This window comes from Lissotriton helveticus, chromosome 2_1 (genome assembly GCF_964261635.1).
Source record: "Lissotriton helveticus chromosome 2_1, aLisHel1.1, whole genome shotgun sequence".
NCBI classification, from domain to species: Eukaryota; Metazoa; Chordata; class Amphibia; order Caudata; family Salamandridae; genus Lissotriton; species Lissotriton helveticus.
In genome coordinates this window covers 1,507,516,017-1,507,530,568 of record NC_136059.1, presented here as the reverse complement: position 1 = coordinate 1,507,530,568, position 14,552 = coordinate 1,507,516,017, and the positions used below count along the sequence as shown (strand labels likewise).

The following is a 14,552-nucleotide window of genomic DNA, read 5'->3' as shown; positions in this document are numbered from 1 at the left end:
CTCAAAACCAATGCACCCTAAGCCTCTGCACCTACGACACCAACTACTTTGCACCGCTGCACTGTACGCTACTTCATTCTACAACATTCTGTTCTATGCCACGGCGCACTATGTCACTGTACACCATTGCACTCTACGTCACTCGGTTTATTCTGCACCACTGTACTCTGCACCACAGTACTCTGCACCACTCTACGACCCTGCACTCTGACACTCTATTCTGCATGACTGTACTCTACGTCACTCTCTCCTGCACCTCTCCACTCTCTCCTGCACCACTCCACTCTGCGCCACTCCATTGCAATCTACTCTGCACCGTTCTACTCTCTGCTACTGTATGTCACTGAACTCTACGCTAGTTTATTCTGCACCACTGTACTGTACTTCACTTCACTCTAGGCCACTCTACTGCACTTTACGACACTCCATGATAGTCGACTCTATGATGCTCTGTTCCGATAAACTGTGCTCCACTGATACTCTCCTGCACTCTGCCATTCTACAACACTGCTCCACTGTACGACACTCTGTGCAACTCCCTCTACGCCACTCATGCCACTTTACTCCACTCTATTCTGTGACACGGTACTCCACAACACTGTATGCTATTTCATGACACTCCACTCCTCTCCAAGCCACTCAACTTTACTGTACGCCACTGACCGACACTCCACTGTACTCCACTTTAATACACTCCAAGCCACTCGTCTTTACCCCATTAACCTTTAGCCATATCGAACAGCAGCCATTCTGGAGTATAACATTGCTAAAACATATTTCAAACGCCAATAGCTCTTGCATAGGCGAGGCCTATTGGCTTTGCCAATGCTTGTTACTGTACATCGAGTTCTTGGGGAGTGTAGCCTTTGTGGACTTTACAGGGCTTGTCAATCTCAGGATAGATTCTTTTCTTTGGAGGTTAACTCCATTTTCTCCCCAGAGGTTTCTTTCGTAGTGCTTCACCGCTTTTTTTTATTCATTTTTTTCCCAGTGTTTGCCAACAACTGTTAAACCCCAAAGCTCCAGACAGCTGGCAGCAGCCATGTCTAAAGCTATTTACGTGTGTAAGTTTGTCTTAATTGCATAAAAGTTTGTTTTGCAATCCTTAAAAATTCACTAGCATGAAGATTTCATGTGAGTAAATGTGCCCAAGTACTGAAAACATACAAGAAGTGGTTGTTTCAAGACTGAAATGCCTGGTGGGTTTTGGGCACCTGCAGACTTAAATGTTTTAGGGGGATTTACCAACTTCTCTGCAACCCTATCTCTCTTGGAAAAGTTTGAAATTTTACACCTGGCGAAGGCAGGATTAAAACCTTTGTAGGGAAGGCAGTTTCAACGCTGGAAAGTATTCTCCCTTTGGAGAAAAAAGAAGCACATTTTTAAGTTCAAGAAAAGGTTTATTGAAAAGATTAATATGATCATAAAAACAATTTAACAAGATATTTGCTCTTGCTTAAATACATCTTCACAAAAGCAAATACATACAGTTCTATATTTACTAATGCCGAAATAAATCTCACAAATGTTTGCTACGAGTAAGCCTGGGCCTTTGACTGAGTTTAAAAGCAAACGTTAACCCTGGCGCATAATTGTATTTATTCAAGACAGGCCCTAGATTTTACCCCAGATTTCAGGTAGCCAACAACGAAAAAGATACTCATCCTTCAGTTGTAAATACAGGCGAGCCTGTTCAAAAATCCATCTTCTTCAAAATCGGCACAATAAAAAAACTTCCAGGGGGACCTCATAGAATCTTCAGATTAATACAAAGTGTAGCAAATCCTGTCGCAGCCACAGGGTGCTAACTCTTGCCCTCTACTTTTCCCCCTTGGTATTGCAAGCAGGAGGTGAAAAAGATCCAGTCGAAACATGGTCAATAAAAAACGTTCATAAATAGTAAAAACCTCCAGGAGGCAAGGCTCAGTTAATACTTTTGTCTTTAACATTATAAATTTACGTACACTAGGTTTACGCAGTTCCAGCTCTTCCCTCTCCAGTTTCCTGAGATTGCTAAAGGACTCCTTTATTATCCCTACATCCTGTTTGGTTATTAGATCAGGGTTAGTGTACTGTTCGCCTTGGCCTAACCTTTCAAAACTGCCCTTAATGTATCTGAGCCATGGGATGCTGAGCGCGTAATCGAGGGTCATGCGCTCTTTTAAAATCAATTAATTCCTTATTCAGCCAAGTTTTTAACCAAAACGTTAAGGGACAGAGAGACTTAGAAAAGGCACCCCAAGTTCTTCATGTACCACCATATTAGATGGGCCACGGGGCACACCCCGTAAGCATTTAAGAAAGCTATTCTCGACTACCTGAAGATCATCTGTGGAGACGTGCCCCATATTTCGCTTCCATAGGAAGCTGTTGCTACACACTTCGTTTGATAAATCTTGAGCAGGGCTGCAATGGGTCTCTTTCCTAACTTAGATGCAAATTTGAAAATGGCCGCCTTCTCCCGCATCAGATCCCCCTTCTTTCTTTGTTTGAGTGGGCCCCATTTTCCACGCTCATCCAGGACGACCCCCAGATATGAGAAAACGTCTGTGCGCGGTACCTTGGCCAAACCAACCCTGAATTGGAACCATTTTTTGGGGGGCGTGTCCTCACTTGCACGACATAGGATTTTGAATCGTTGATAGAGAAGTCCCGATCCGCCATAAAAGCGGAAAAGGCATCAAGTAGGGTTTTTAGCCCCCTCGCAGTCCTGGATAGAAGGACTGCGTCATCCGCATAAAGTAATACAGGGAGGCCTCGTCGGCCAACGTGCGGATAGTCAACCCCTGTAGACAAAAGGGCTTTATCTAGGTCGTTAATATATATAAATTAAACGAAAAGGGGCCAAGATACACCCTTGACGAACACCTCTTTTAATATCAAATCACAAGACCAGTAGGTCTTGCGAAAATCTAACATTGGCCTTGTTTGCGCGATTGAGATTTTCTAGAAAGTGAACTATGTTGCTATCTACCCCTATGTCTTTCATGGACTGCCACAGTTTGGTCCTATTCATGCGATCGAACGCGGAAGATAAGTCCATGAAAGCTAAATAGATGGTATCAGGGTGTGCAACCATATACTTGCTAAGGATCATAGTGAGGTTTAGGCACTGGGCCTCAGTGGACCAGCCTGGGTGGTACCCCTATTGGACATTTGATAGAATATCATATTCCTCTGCCCAACTGGTCAATCTGTCTAAAAGCAGACGGGCCACCACCTTGACCACTGAATCCAGCAGCGATATCGGTCTGTAACAATGTGTGTTATCATGAGCCTCCTTCTTGAAGACTGGCACAATGGTCGAGGTGGCCCAAGACTCGGGGCAACACGCCCTTGCCGCCGCATTAATTATGGCAGTAAGTACCGTGGCCCAGAACAAAGGATCAGATTAAAAAAGATCCGGGGGGATTCCGCCAGAACTTGGGGCTTTGTTACTTGTCAGCCCAGCAATGCCTCCCTCGATCTCCCCAACCCAATATGGTCGAAACTAATTCTCGACCTGACTCCCAGATCAGTTCGGGGCTGCTCTCAAACATCGCTTTAAAATACGACACCCATTCATTGGCGTGCATTGTGCCAGCTGCATTCCTCCGTTATCGTGGCTCGATGTTACTAATTAAACACACCGCATCGCTTTCACTTTCACGGCTGCCCTTGTTTAATGTTTCCTTGGGTGCTTTGCTCCCGCCCCCCACCTGCTGTCCATGTTCACAATGCTCCAACCCCCCCCCCCCCCCCCCACCGGTCTCCGCATTCCATTTGTGTCTTGAGAGGTGGCAACCCTATCAATGAGGTATGACACCACTCAGGTGGTTCTGGGGCAGAAGAAGGTGAGGGCTGCAGTGTGCTCCTATAGTAGTTGCTAATACTTATCTCGCCAATCACCCTCCAAATAATTCTCCCATACAAAGCAGGGCGGAGGAATGCGCAGTCCGGGCTCCTATGGCCCGGTTAGCATCCAAACCGCGAAAGCTGAATACGTGGCAGAAGCTGAAAGGAGACTTCAAAGCCTGCAGGCATCCTTTGAACACCACTCCTCGTCCCCGAACCACTTCTTCACTCAAGAGGCTTCCCTGAGAATGCGCGAGCGCGCATTTTAAAACCATTTCAGCATGTCTGGCTGCAGTCGTGGGCACATGCACACAGTCCTGGCGTGATTCCGCAGCGCAGAACTGTTGGCGCTAGCTTGTTTCTCCGACAGGTCTTATAAAGGTATTATCAAGTGAGTGGACACAAGACAGCAGATAATCAAGCCTGAGGGCCCATCCGTCAGCCGACTCAGACGGACCACAGCCTCTGAGGAATCCAGAGCGCACTGCATACATACACACACTGTACTCGAGGCCTTCATTTTTAAGGCTGTGCTTTTACCTGGTCGTGCCAAAACATTTCTGCTGGTTGTATTTCCATTAGTTGGTGGTGAAAGCTTTCGATATTTGAATTTGTCAACTGTCATTGTGTTATAAACACCCTGGCAGTAGATGGAAACATCAACTGAGGGTGAGGATTATTAATATGGAGATAAAATATGTCCTTATGGTTAGTGAAATTAAGCGCACTTGTATGCATGTGTCCATCATTGTGTTTATTTGTTGTATAGCTCAAAAATTCCTGGTGGCACACCACCCAGGATAATATTCTGCATAGCTAAACACTTATAAGGTCCCAAAGGCGAGACCTATTGGCTATGCCACTGCTTGTTCTTTAGAGCGCTCACCAATTGTGAAGGCTTTGGATTGATAAACCAAATAAACCATTTTTAACATTTTATACATATGGCTGCATATCTTGGATTCGCTGCAGCCGATCCTCTTTCCCACACCCATACTTGGTCAATGTATACTGGCAGCCAAGACTTTTGCTGCAGAGGTTTGGGTCGACTTGCCCTGTAAATTAAATAAATATGATGGCTTGTCCTTGACAATGAAGCATGTTCTAGGTATAGGGTGATAGGAATTCCACATGCTTGTTGATAGTACAGATTGAATGTGTCCTGTCCTTCATTTCTTTCCTGTCTGTGACAAAGTGATTACCAGTGTAGATATGTAGTGTAGACCATGAGATAGAGTATGTAAACTCTCAAAATTGTCACCAGTAGGTGTGCACTAAAAGTACTACACCAAAAAAAGTGCGATATAATGTGGAGAGAAAACATGTGGTCAAGTACCACAAATGAGCACAAGCGCTGTTTCTTGCATAGGTGTTATCATTAATACATGCTTCCATTGTCACTATTTCCTTTTTTGTGCTAATAATTTTAGGGCATTGACAGACTGTAGCTAATTTAATGTGCTGCTTCATTAATTAAGTTTGAAAAGTAATGTCAAGTGAGTTATCCTCGTCTCGTACTTATTGCGGTTTCTTGTTTTTTTTTTCCTTAAGTGGACCCATGTTGGTTGTAAAGAGGAAAAATACCCTCCACTTCCACAGTACCAAAAGAGTCCTCCGCCTTCAACAATGGCTGTTGTGAAAGTACGGGGTTTGCCATGGACCTGCACTGTGGATGATTTGATTGGCTTTTTCTATGGTACGGTAATGATGATTTAAATAAATATTATAGTTTTTTTTGCCAAGTATTTTTATTAACATTTTCTTAAGAGAAACACATTGCACGAATGTACATGTAAATTACATTGTTTTGTGTGCTTCCGATCTGAGGGACCACGGTCACATCTCTGGGTTGATAGTTATCTAATACATAGTATAATTGCTGCCATAAACGATATCACCCAACTTTTCACATGAGGATATATCTCCTTCCCCTTTGTTGCCACTGTGTTGACTACTGGTTATGGTATTGAATTACTAACTGGGGAGTCTAACTGGGGTAGTGTTCTTATATTGCGGGGTATATGAGTCAAATAGGGTTTTGAGGATCCTGTGTATCTTTCTTATGCTTATGAGTAATGTCAACGGGTCGGGACCTGCTCAGCCGCTACCATCTATCTGGTTGACCTTGTATGTGGGTGGTTGCGTTGTCGTGCCCTGTTACGTACTTGCAGTTGAGTAGGAACTACTGTATGTGTTGCCGATCTGGGTCTGTGGTTGCGAGTTTATCGGAGTTTGTGGCGGGGTGTTGGAATTGCCTTGTGTTTGCTGTTTGAATTGGTGTAGCAGTAGGGTCCACTCCATGGATATGGGGCACTTATGTATCCCCTTACCTCCTCATCACAGAGCGTTTCTTCCTCCGCTGATGCCCATTTGTTCACTGCTCCCACCCAGGCTGCTATCGGGGGATGCCCAGGAGCTTGCCAGTGCATAGCTGTGCCTCTTTTTGCTAATAGTGTTGCTAGCGAATTGGTACTTTGTGCTGTTTCCGTCTCCCGAAGATTCCAAGTGCGCAGGCCTCCCATGTGTCCATGTTAGGAAGACCTGTGAGTACCCCTAGTGTTTCGTGGATAGTGTGCCAATATGGACCTATTGTAGGGCAGGCCCAGAACATATGGTAAAAGTCTGTGTCCAGTATTTGACATTTGGGGCAAAGAAACTGGGTGGGTGGATAAAATCGCTGGAGTCGAGCTGGCGTTTGATACGCTCTGTGTAAAATGTAAAACTATGTTCTTAAAGCGTGCGTTTCGGGTAACCTTTTTGGGATATTCGAGCGCTTGCTCCCATTCCTTGTCGTACAGCTGGCGCCCTAGCTCTTCCTCCCACTTTACCTGTAGCGCATCCAATGGTTTATTGAGAAGCTCCTGTATGGCTTTATAGAGCTTTGTAGAGCCTAGTGACCAGGTGTCAACACGCCCCCATGTGCATGATTGCGTGAAGGACAGGATGTGTTGTTGGTTCTCCCTCTGTCAAATCATGTAGCGAGCTGTAGCTTTCTATGATTTGTCTGTGGAGTAGAAATTGGCCGGGGGGAAGATCATAGTCTTCCACCAGCTGGCGGAACGGTCGCAGTTGAGGGAGTGCTCCGCCTATATGCGGAGCATATTTGTCATGTAGTACGCCTCTCGTCTGGGTTAGCCCACCAATGGCAGTAAAGGAGAATACAGAGGCACCCCTACGGACATTCTGTGTATCCTCTGCATGCACTGACACCTGTATTGGGTGTGTGCGTCACAGTTTAATGCCGGGCAGCAGCAACCAGAATATTGTATTATTGTTATGACTGGATTATTAATTAACTTGTTATGACCAGATGTTGGACAGTGAAAATGAATACACTAATAGAAAAAAACCTCCCTTTTCTTGACACTCATTCACTGACACATAGCATTCAATCAATGTATCTTATAGGTTAAACCTTTCTTGCCAATTAGCATGAATACAATTTCTCTAAACACTGACCACAGTCATTGGAGTCTATTGGTGTATTTACTTTGAGACCCTGTCCCTTTTCGACTAACAGGGCACCTCTCCCATTTTTGCAGGGACAGTGAGAATGTACATCACCTCTCCTTGCAATCTAAGATCTTTGTCCCAGCATGGAAAATTATGGTGTGTTTGGGCGACTGTACCTATTAGTGTGTGTAAGAAAGTTGGCTATTATTAGGATTTGAGTTAATCTTGTGGATCCTGATGCGTTTTTTCAGACCTCTGATTTAAACATTGCAGGCTTGACTTTTCTTTTCCTTAGTCTCATCCCTTGGAATCATGCTGGACTCCTTCCAAAGTATGATACCACATGTAAACAAAATTGCTTAAAAGCTCATTTCACCACCAGGTACTGAAAAACACATAGCCGCTTTTTCAACCTGACCCCAAAACTGCAGCTCGCGCACTAACTGATACTCGTGTGGACTAAAGTAAAGTCTGCCCTTTTGCCTCTCAAAATTGAAATGCATACCATAGCCAGACTTCTATCCTTTACGAAGAAATTTATCTATATCTCTGAATTCCTAATGTAGCTACATCGGCTTTCTGCTGAGGCCAAAACTAAATCTGAACTGGGTTGTCTAGCCTACAAAGCAATCCACTGGACTCCCCACTATACGTAGCCAGTCTACTCAAGATATGTGGCAGTGCAAGAAAGCTCAGAAGAAAAGTTAAACTTCTGAGAGACCCCTTATACTGAATTTCCAATGCTTTACATCAGTCTTTTTTTTTTTTTTTAAGTCCTCATCCCCTTTATCATGTTAATGCCCAGTACTGTAACTGCCGTATTGCTAAGTGCATTTCATGCCATAGTGCAGGTCCTGTACACAGATTACTCAGCCATGTCCGATGCAGTTTTGAATAATGGAGCGAATAATGGAATGGGGATAAGATTCTTCAAGCTCCAAACTTAACTGAGTGGGCTGGGCGAAAAGGTGTTTAAATCATTGCACCCATCCTTATTTTTCACAAACCAGATAATCAGCAGAAACCAAAACTCATCTTTTACGTTTTAAGTACATCCGCTGAACAGCTCACAGACATTGTAGTTCTGCATTTCTCAGTTTTTACTCGTCTGCTGGCTAGAATCAATCAATCTGATACCATGCAAGCATCATCCAATAAAATGCTAAGTAGCTGATACACTTAGGTATTACTCCTGTCTCCTCTCCAGGTTTTCCAAAGAAAAATAAAACAGGTTTTACCTCCATATATTCAGGTTTGACACACCTTTTATTACCTGGCCTACATTTCTTCAAATACTTCTCAGCTTCTGGCATTCCACGAACAGGATGAGGTCGTTTGCATCTGGGTGGCTGCATTTCTTGTAGGTAACCAACTGCCCTCTTATTTAAAATCTAGACAACCTTAAAGGTGTCTAAAACGGCATGTGAAGAGTGAACAGGTGATTTGTCTTAAACGCAGCAGGCTTTACTATCTTATGTGTAAAAAGAACAATTGATGGACAGAATACTGATCAATGTCAAGCATTGACCCCAGTACAGAGATCTAGGCCTAAAGCAATCGTTTTTTGCTCCTCTTGCCATTCCTGTTTAAACCCAGCCATATATGTAAGTCGGTCTTTACCCTGTTCCCCATGGGAACTGTTCAGCCTTAACTGCCAAGCCAGGTCCTCCCTGTACCGGAAAAAAAGCATCCTGGGACCTGTTTCAGGGCCTCACCCTCACCAGGCTAGCTTGACTCCAGTGGCATGGAGAGAGGGTCAAACCCGATTTGCATATGGGTAGGTCTAAACTGGGGTGTCATGGTTAGCAAAATAAATTTAACCCTGGTCTCTTGACTGGGGGTAAATGTTTGATTTGCTCTGCACTGTGTGTCTTTAACTTTCTTTCCCTAAGTGCGCCAGGCATGCCCAGACGTGGGACCCCGGCTCACTGTGCCACTGGAATAAAGCCAGCCTGGCTGATGAGGGGTGATGCCCCAAAACCACTCTGTGATGGTGGGTGTGCTGCAGGCCGGAAAGGCAGGCAAGGAGGCCGAATATAGTGGGCTATGCTGTAAGTTTTATTGCTCAGAAGGCAAAATGTAAAGTCACAGCAGAGAAAATAAGTTCCAGGGGATGATGCCGGTGTCCGCTCCGGGTCTTGGGGTCGGGTCCAGGTCTTCGGGACGTCCGATGATGGCTCCGGTATTGGGGAGGATCCACGGAGGGCAGCAAGAGAAGAAAAACAAGGGACCGTTAGTCCTATCTTGGGCCTCAAGGCACAAATGTAACTGTCACCGTCATCCGGGCAGTGAGGGGGGGAGGAAAGAGACAGTGAGGGAAGGGAGGTATCGGGGTGGAGGAAAAGCAGGGCGTCAGACAGCAAGGGTGTCGAATCGGGTCGTGTGGGGGAGGGCTTCTTACGCTGTGAGGGTGCTATACAGATATGATACAGTGCAAGGAACGTGGTTCTACGGAGATGGGGCAATTTACAGGGACTGTACAGCGAGCTCCTAGCGAGCACCGAAAAGAAAGTTGTAGGGTACTCACACGGTCCGCCGCAACTCTCCAGTGAGTCGCGCCGCTCTTCAGCCACCTCCTGAGGACTCCACCACTCTTCGGTCCACACGTCTTCGTCGTACGCCTGCTCTCCTTCTTACGCTCCAGTCTGAGTCTCCTGCCACGATGCTCCGACGGCGTTCTGGTCCCTGGTCTCGGCTTTTCCCTGTTCTGGCGCTGCCACGGGGGCAGGACCTCCGGGGTCAGAGGGATGTACTTCCTCTGGACGCTGTTCTCTGGTTGGTTCCTGTAAGAGAGAGAAGGGCGGGGGTCTAGTTGTTATGGTTGCTGCTCCGAGCCCCGTTTCTGACACGGGGAAGTGTTCGCGGGGTTGCAGTCCCGGCGGAAAGGAAGGAGGTACGTGTGTGGGAGGGCCGTGTCCAGGTAGGGGGGCCCGCGGCGCCGTCTCACATCCCCTTCCCCTAGTGTCCTTCTTGTACGGGTTGGAGAATGTGGGTAGCGAGAAAGGAAATCGGCATTACACTGGTCAGACCCTTTTCGGTGTTTTGTCTTGAAATGGAAGGGTTGTAGGGACAGGAACCAGCGGAGGACCCAGTCATTCTGCCCTTTGTTCCGAGCCATCCACTCCAAGGGGGCGTGATCGGTGTAGAGGACAAAGTCTCTGCCTTCCAGGTAGTATCGTAGGCTTTCAATAGCCCACTTTATTGCCAGGGCTTCCTTCTCCACTACAGCGTAATGTCTTTCTCTGGGGAACAGTTTTCGGCTCACATAGAGAATGGGTTTTTCATTCCCTAGGACATCTTTCTGTGACAACACTGCCCCTAACCCTTGATCGGAAGCATCCGTTTGCAGTATGAAGGGCAGCGAGTAGTCGGGGCTCACCAGGACAGGACTTGAGGTCGGGGCGTGTTTTAGGTCCGTGAAAGCCTGCCACAAGTCAGGAGTGGGGTTTCTTAGCATTTCATTGGATCGGTTTGTTTTCTTTAGTAGATCTGTGAGGGGGGCTGCTCTCTGTGAAAAATTGATACAAAAGGGGATGATGGACGGAGCGCTTGAGCAAATCAAACACTCACCCCCCGTCAACTGATCTGGGTTTAATCCATCACCATTCTTTAGCCCACTCAGCCACCCCATTTCAGACATTGCTATATGCAAATCAGTCTGACCCTGTGCCTCATCGGAACAGTCCAGCCTGAACTGCCAAGCCATGTCTTCCATGGACCGGAAACAAGCATCCTGGGACCAGTTTCGGATTCTTAATCCTCATCAGCCAGGCTATCTTGAATCCAGTGGCCATTTGAGCAAGGGACTGAACTGGGGTGGCAGAGTGGGCTAAAGAACGGTGATGGATTAAACCCAGATCTTTTGACTGGGTGTGAGTGTTTGATTCAGATGCTCCGTCCATCACCACTCCCTTTTGTACCGCTTTTGGCCGCCATAAGTGTCGCAGGGTATGCTCAGACGTGAGTCCCTTGCTCACTTTGCCACTGGATTCAAGCAAGCCGGGCTGAAGATGGCTGGAATGCCAGAAACCGGTCCTCGGAAGCTTGTTTCCGGTCCAGGGAAGACATGGCTTGGCAGTTCGGGCTGGACTGTTCCCATGAGGCACAGGGTCAGACTGATTTGCATATAGCCATGTCTGAACTGGGGTGGCAGAGTGGGCTAAAGAACGGTGATGGATTAAACCCAGATCTTTTGACTGGGTGTGAGTGTTTGATTGATTCAGATGCTCCGTCCATCACCACCCCCTTTTGTACCGCTCTGTGAAAAATTGGGTACAAACCGCCGATAATAACCTAAAAGCCATAAAAAGGCTCGAAGATCCTTTTTTGTTTGAGGGAAGGGAAGGGATTGGATGGCCTCTGTTATGCTTTCTTGGGGTCTTATCAGGCCATCCCCCAGGAGATAGCCCAGGTATTTGACTGTTTTTGCTGCCAGGGTTGTTTTGGCGGGGTTGATAGCGAAACCAAAGGAGCCAAGGGAAGAGACAATATTGAATAGATGGGCCAGGTGTTGGGCCCAGCTATCACTGAAAATGATGATGTCGTCTAAGTAGGCTCCGGCATACTGGGAGTGGGGCCGTACGACGTGGTTCATAGCACGCTGAAAAGTGGCGGGGGTGCCATGAAGCCAACGGGCATGACTATGAACTGGTACAACCCCTCAGGGGTGGAAAAGGCGGTTTTCTTTTTGTCCTGTTCCCTGAGGGGTATCTCCCAATACCCTTTGCAGAGATCAAGGGTGGAGATGTATTTTGCCTTTCCTATCCTCTCAATCATTTCATCCACCCGGGGCAAGGGATAGGTGTCAAAGCTGGATACCTTATTGACCTCACGAAAGCCAATGCAGAACCTGACAGACCCGTCAGGTTTTGGCACGAGGACGATAGGGGATTTCCAGTCGCTTACTGAGGGCTCTATAATTCCCATCCTCTGCATCTCGTCTATTTCCTTTTGTATGACTGCCCGGCGTGCCTCTGGGACTCTGTAGGGCCGCAAACGGACAACTTTCCTTGTCTCCGTTTCTACGGCATGTTCAGTGATAGTGGTTCGACCCGGACAAGAGGAGAAGACCCCTTTCACAGAACATAGGGCTTCTCGGAGTTCCCGAGCTTGTACGGGGTTCAGCTCGGGGTCAAGACAGGGGTCAAAAGGGAAAGGAAGCGGTCGACTGGTTCCGGAGAGGACCGGACGGGGTCCTTCCCATTTTTTTTAGCAGGTTCACGTGGTATATCTGGGACGTACCCCGAGTGGGGTCCAGCTCCACCTCCTAGGTAACCGGGGTCACCTGCCGTTGGATGGTGTAGGGTCCTTGCCATTGACCCAGGAGCTTCTGGTCGGACGAGGGCATCATGAGGAGGACCAGATCACCGACAGCGAAGACCCGGGTTCTGGTGCCCTTGTCATACTGCCTCTTTTGTGTGTTTTGGGCGCTCACTAGGTTCTGCCTGACTATGTCCCGAATCACCGACAGGTGGGTCTTCAGGTTTTCCAGGTATTCTGGGAGCGGACGGGTGCCATCCGGCTCTGCTTCCCAGGCCTCCTGTGCCAGGTCTAACAGGGTACGCGGGGGGGGCGCCCGTACAGCAACTCATACGGGGAATAGCCTGTGCTGCTCTGTGTCTTGCAGCGGATGGCGAATAGGGCCAGCGGTAGCATGTCTTCCCACTGTTTTGCTTCCAGGCCCAAGAGTTTTTTTTAGAGTTTGTTTTAACGTGGCGTTATAGCGCTCAACCAATCCGTCTGTTTGCGGATGATACGCTGATGTTCTGATTTGCTTTATCCCTAACTGGGAACAGACTTGTTTCATCAGAGCAGAAACGAAAGGGGTACCCTGATCGGTCAGGATTTCCCGGGGAAACCCAACCCGGGAGAATATAGAGATAAGGGCCTTGGCTATGTTCTGTGCAGTGGGTTGACGTAGGGGTATGGCCTCCGGAAAGCGAGTGGCATAGTCGACTATGACCAATGCATAGCGACTCCCGCTTCGGGAGGGCAAGAGGGGACCTATGATATCCATCCCTATTCGACTGAACGGGATGTCGATATGAGGGAGAGGTTGTAATGGCACTCGAGGGGGGGGGGGGGTCTATGACGGCTATGTTTTTGCCAGACCGCACATTCACGGCAGTACGTCTTAATCTTCTGATGCACGCCCGGCCAATAGAACTTCTCCAGGACCGCCTGACTGGTCTTCTCATCCCCGAGATGACCCTCTAAAAGGTGGCTGTGAGCTAGGAAGAGGACTTTGTCTTGGAAAGGACCGGGGATTATTAACTGTGGGTTCTAGTGTGCACCCCCTTTTCGGTATAGTAACCCGTTCTTTTTGTAGAAGTAGGGACCTATTTGCAAGGGATCCTCGTTATCTAGGGCCCTTCCCCATGCTTCCTGTAGGAGGGGATCCTCTTGTTGTGCTGCCCTGAAATCCCTGTCTGTCTGCCAGGGGTGGTCTTCCGTAAGTGCGGGATAAGCACTGATGTAGTTTTTTTTCTCTTTTCTCTTCTGGCTTTTGGGTTTGTGTGGTTTGGGATCCGTAGCTGGGGATGTCGGACCCTGAGAATAGGGAGCCTCCTTCCACCACTGGGCCAGGGAGTCGGTGGTGTCCTGGAGGAGCATAGGCAGTCCTGGATAGTCGCTCCCTAAAATGGCTTGCTCTGGTAGAGCCGGCACCAGTCCCACTGTGAGGCATGTTCCGGGGTCCTTGTGATGCTGGACATGCACCTGGGTAATAGGGTACCGCTTGGTATCCCCATGGACACATTGGATGGCTACGACTCCCGTAGGGGTACCAACCGGGTGGGATAGGTCTTGAGGCCGGAGAACGCTTTGACGGCAACCGGTGTCGGCAAGGGCCATGACTCGTTGTCCATCGATAGACACAGGGCAGTGAAACAGGGGAGGTGCGGTCCCCGGAGTGGTGCAAACATAGTTCCTCACGAGGCCGGTCTCCATCGGCTCCTCCTTCTGGGGGCACACACGGGCGATGTGTCCGAAACCCCCACACAAATAGCACTGGGGTCCGGGGTTAGGGGGCCGGAACAGGACCGGTGAGGGCAAAAGGGGAGATGGTTCTGGTCTTCGGGGCAACAGAGGTCGGGGTGGACGAGTGGCTGTCGCATTGTGGGGCCTGTGTAGATGGTCTTCCTTGCCCCGCTGGAGTTCTTGAGCTGGGCTAAAGGCACTAGCAATTTCGATGGCTGTGTCAACGTGAGGTGGGAGTGTTGTCTTACCCAGCGCTGGGTAGCCGGGTGCAGGGAATTCAGGAATTG

General features: G+C 48.0%; 1 protein-coding gene across 1 annotated transcript in view; it reads left to right on the top strand.

Annotated features, from left to right (window-relative positions):
- GRSF1 (G-rich RNA sequence binding factor 1) overlaps positions 1–14,552 on the top strand; it is a 324,061-nt gene that overhangs the window by 22,616 nt on the left and 286,893 nt on the right. Inside the window, exon 2 of the mRNA XM_078676404.1 lies at positions 5,386–5,530. Coding sequence (XP_078532530.1) covers positions 5,386–5,530 — 145 coding nt within the window. The remainder of the gene's footprint in view (positions 1–5,385; positions 5,531–14,552) is intronic.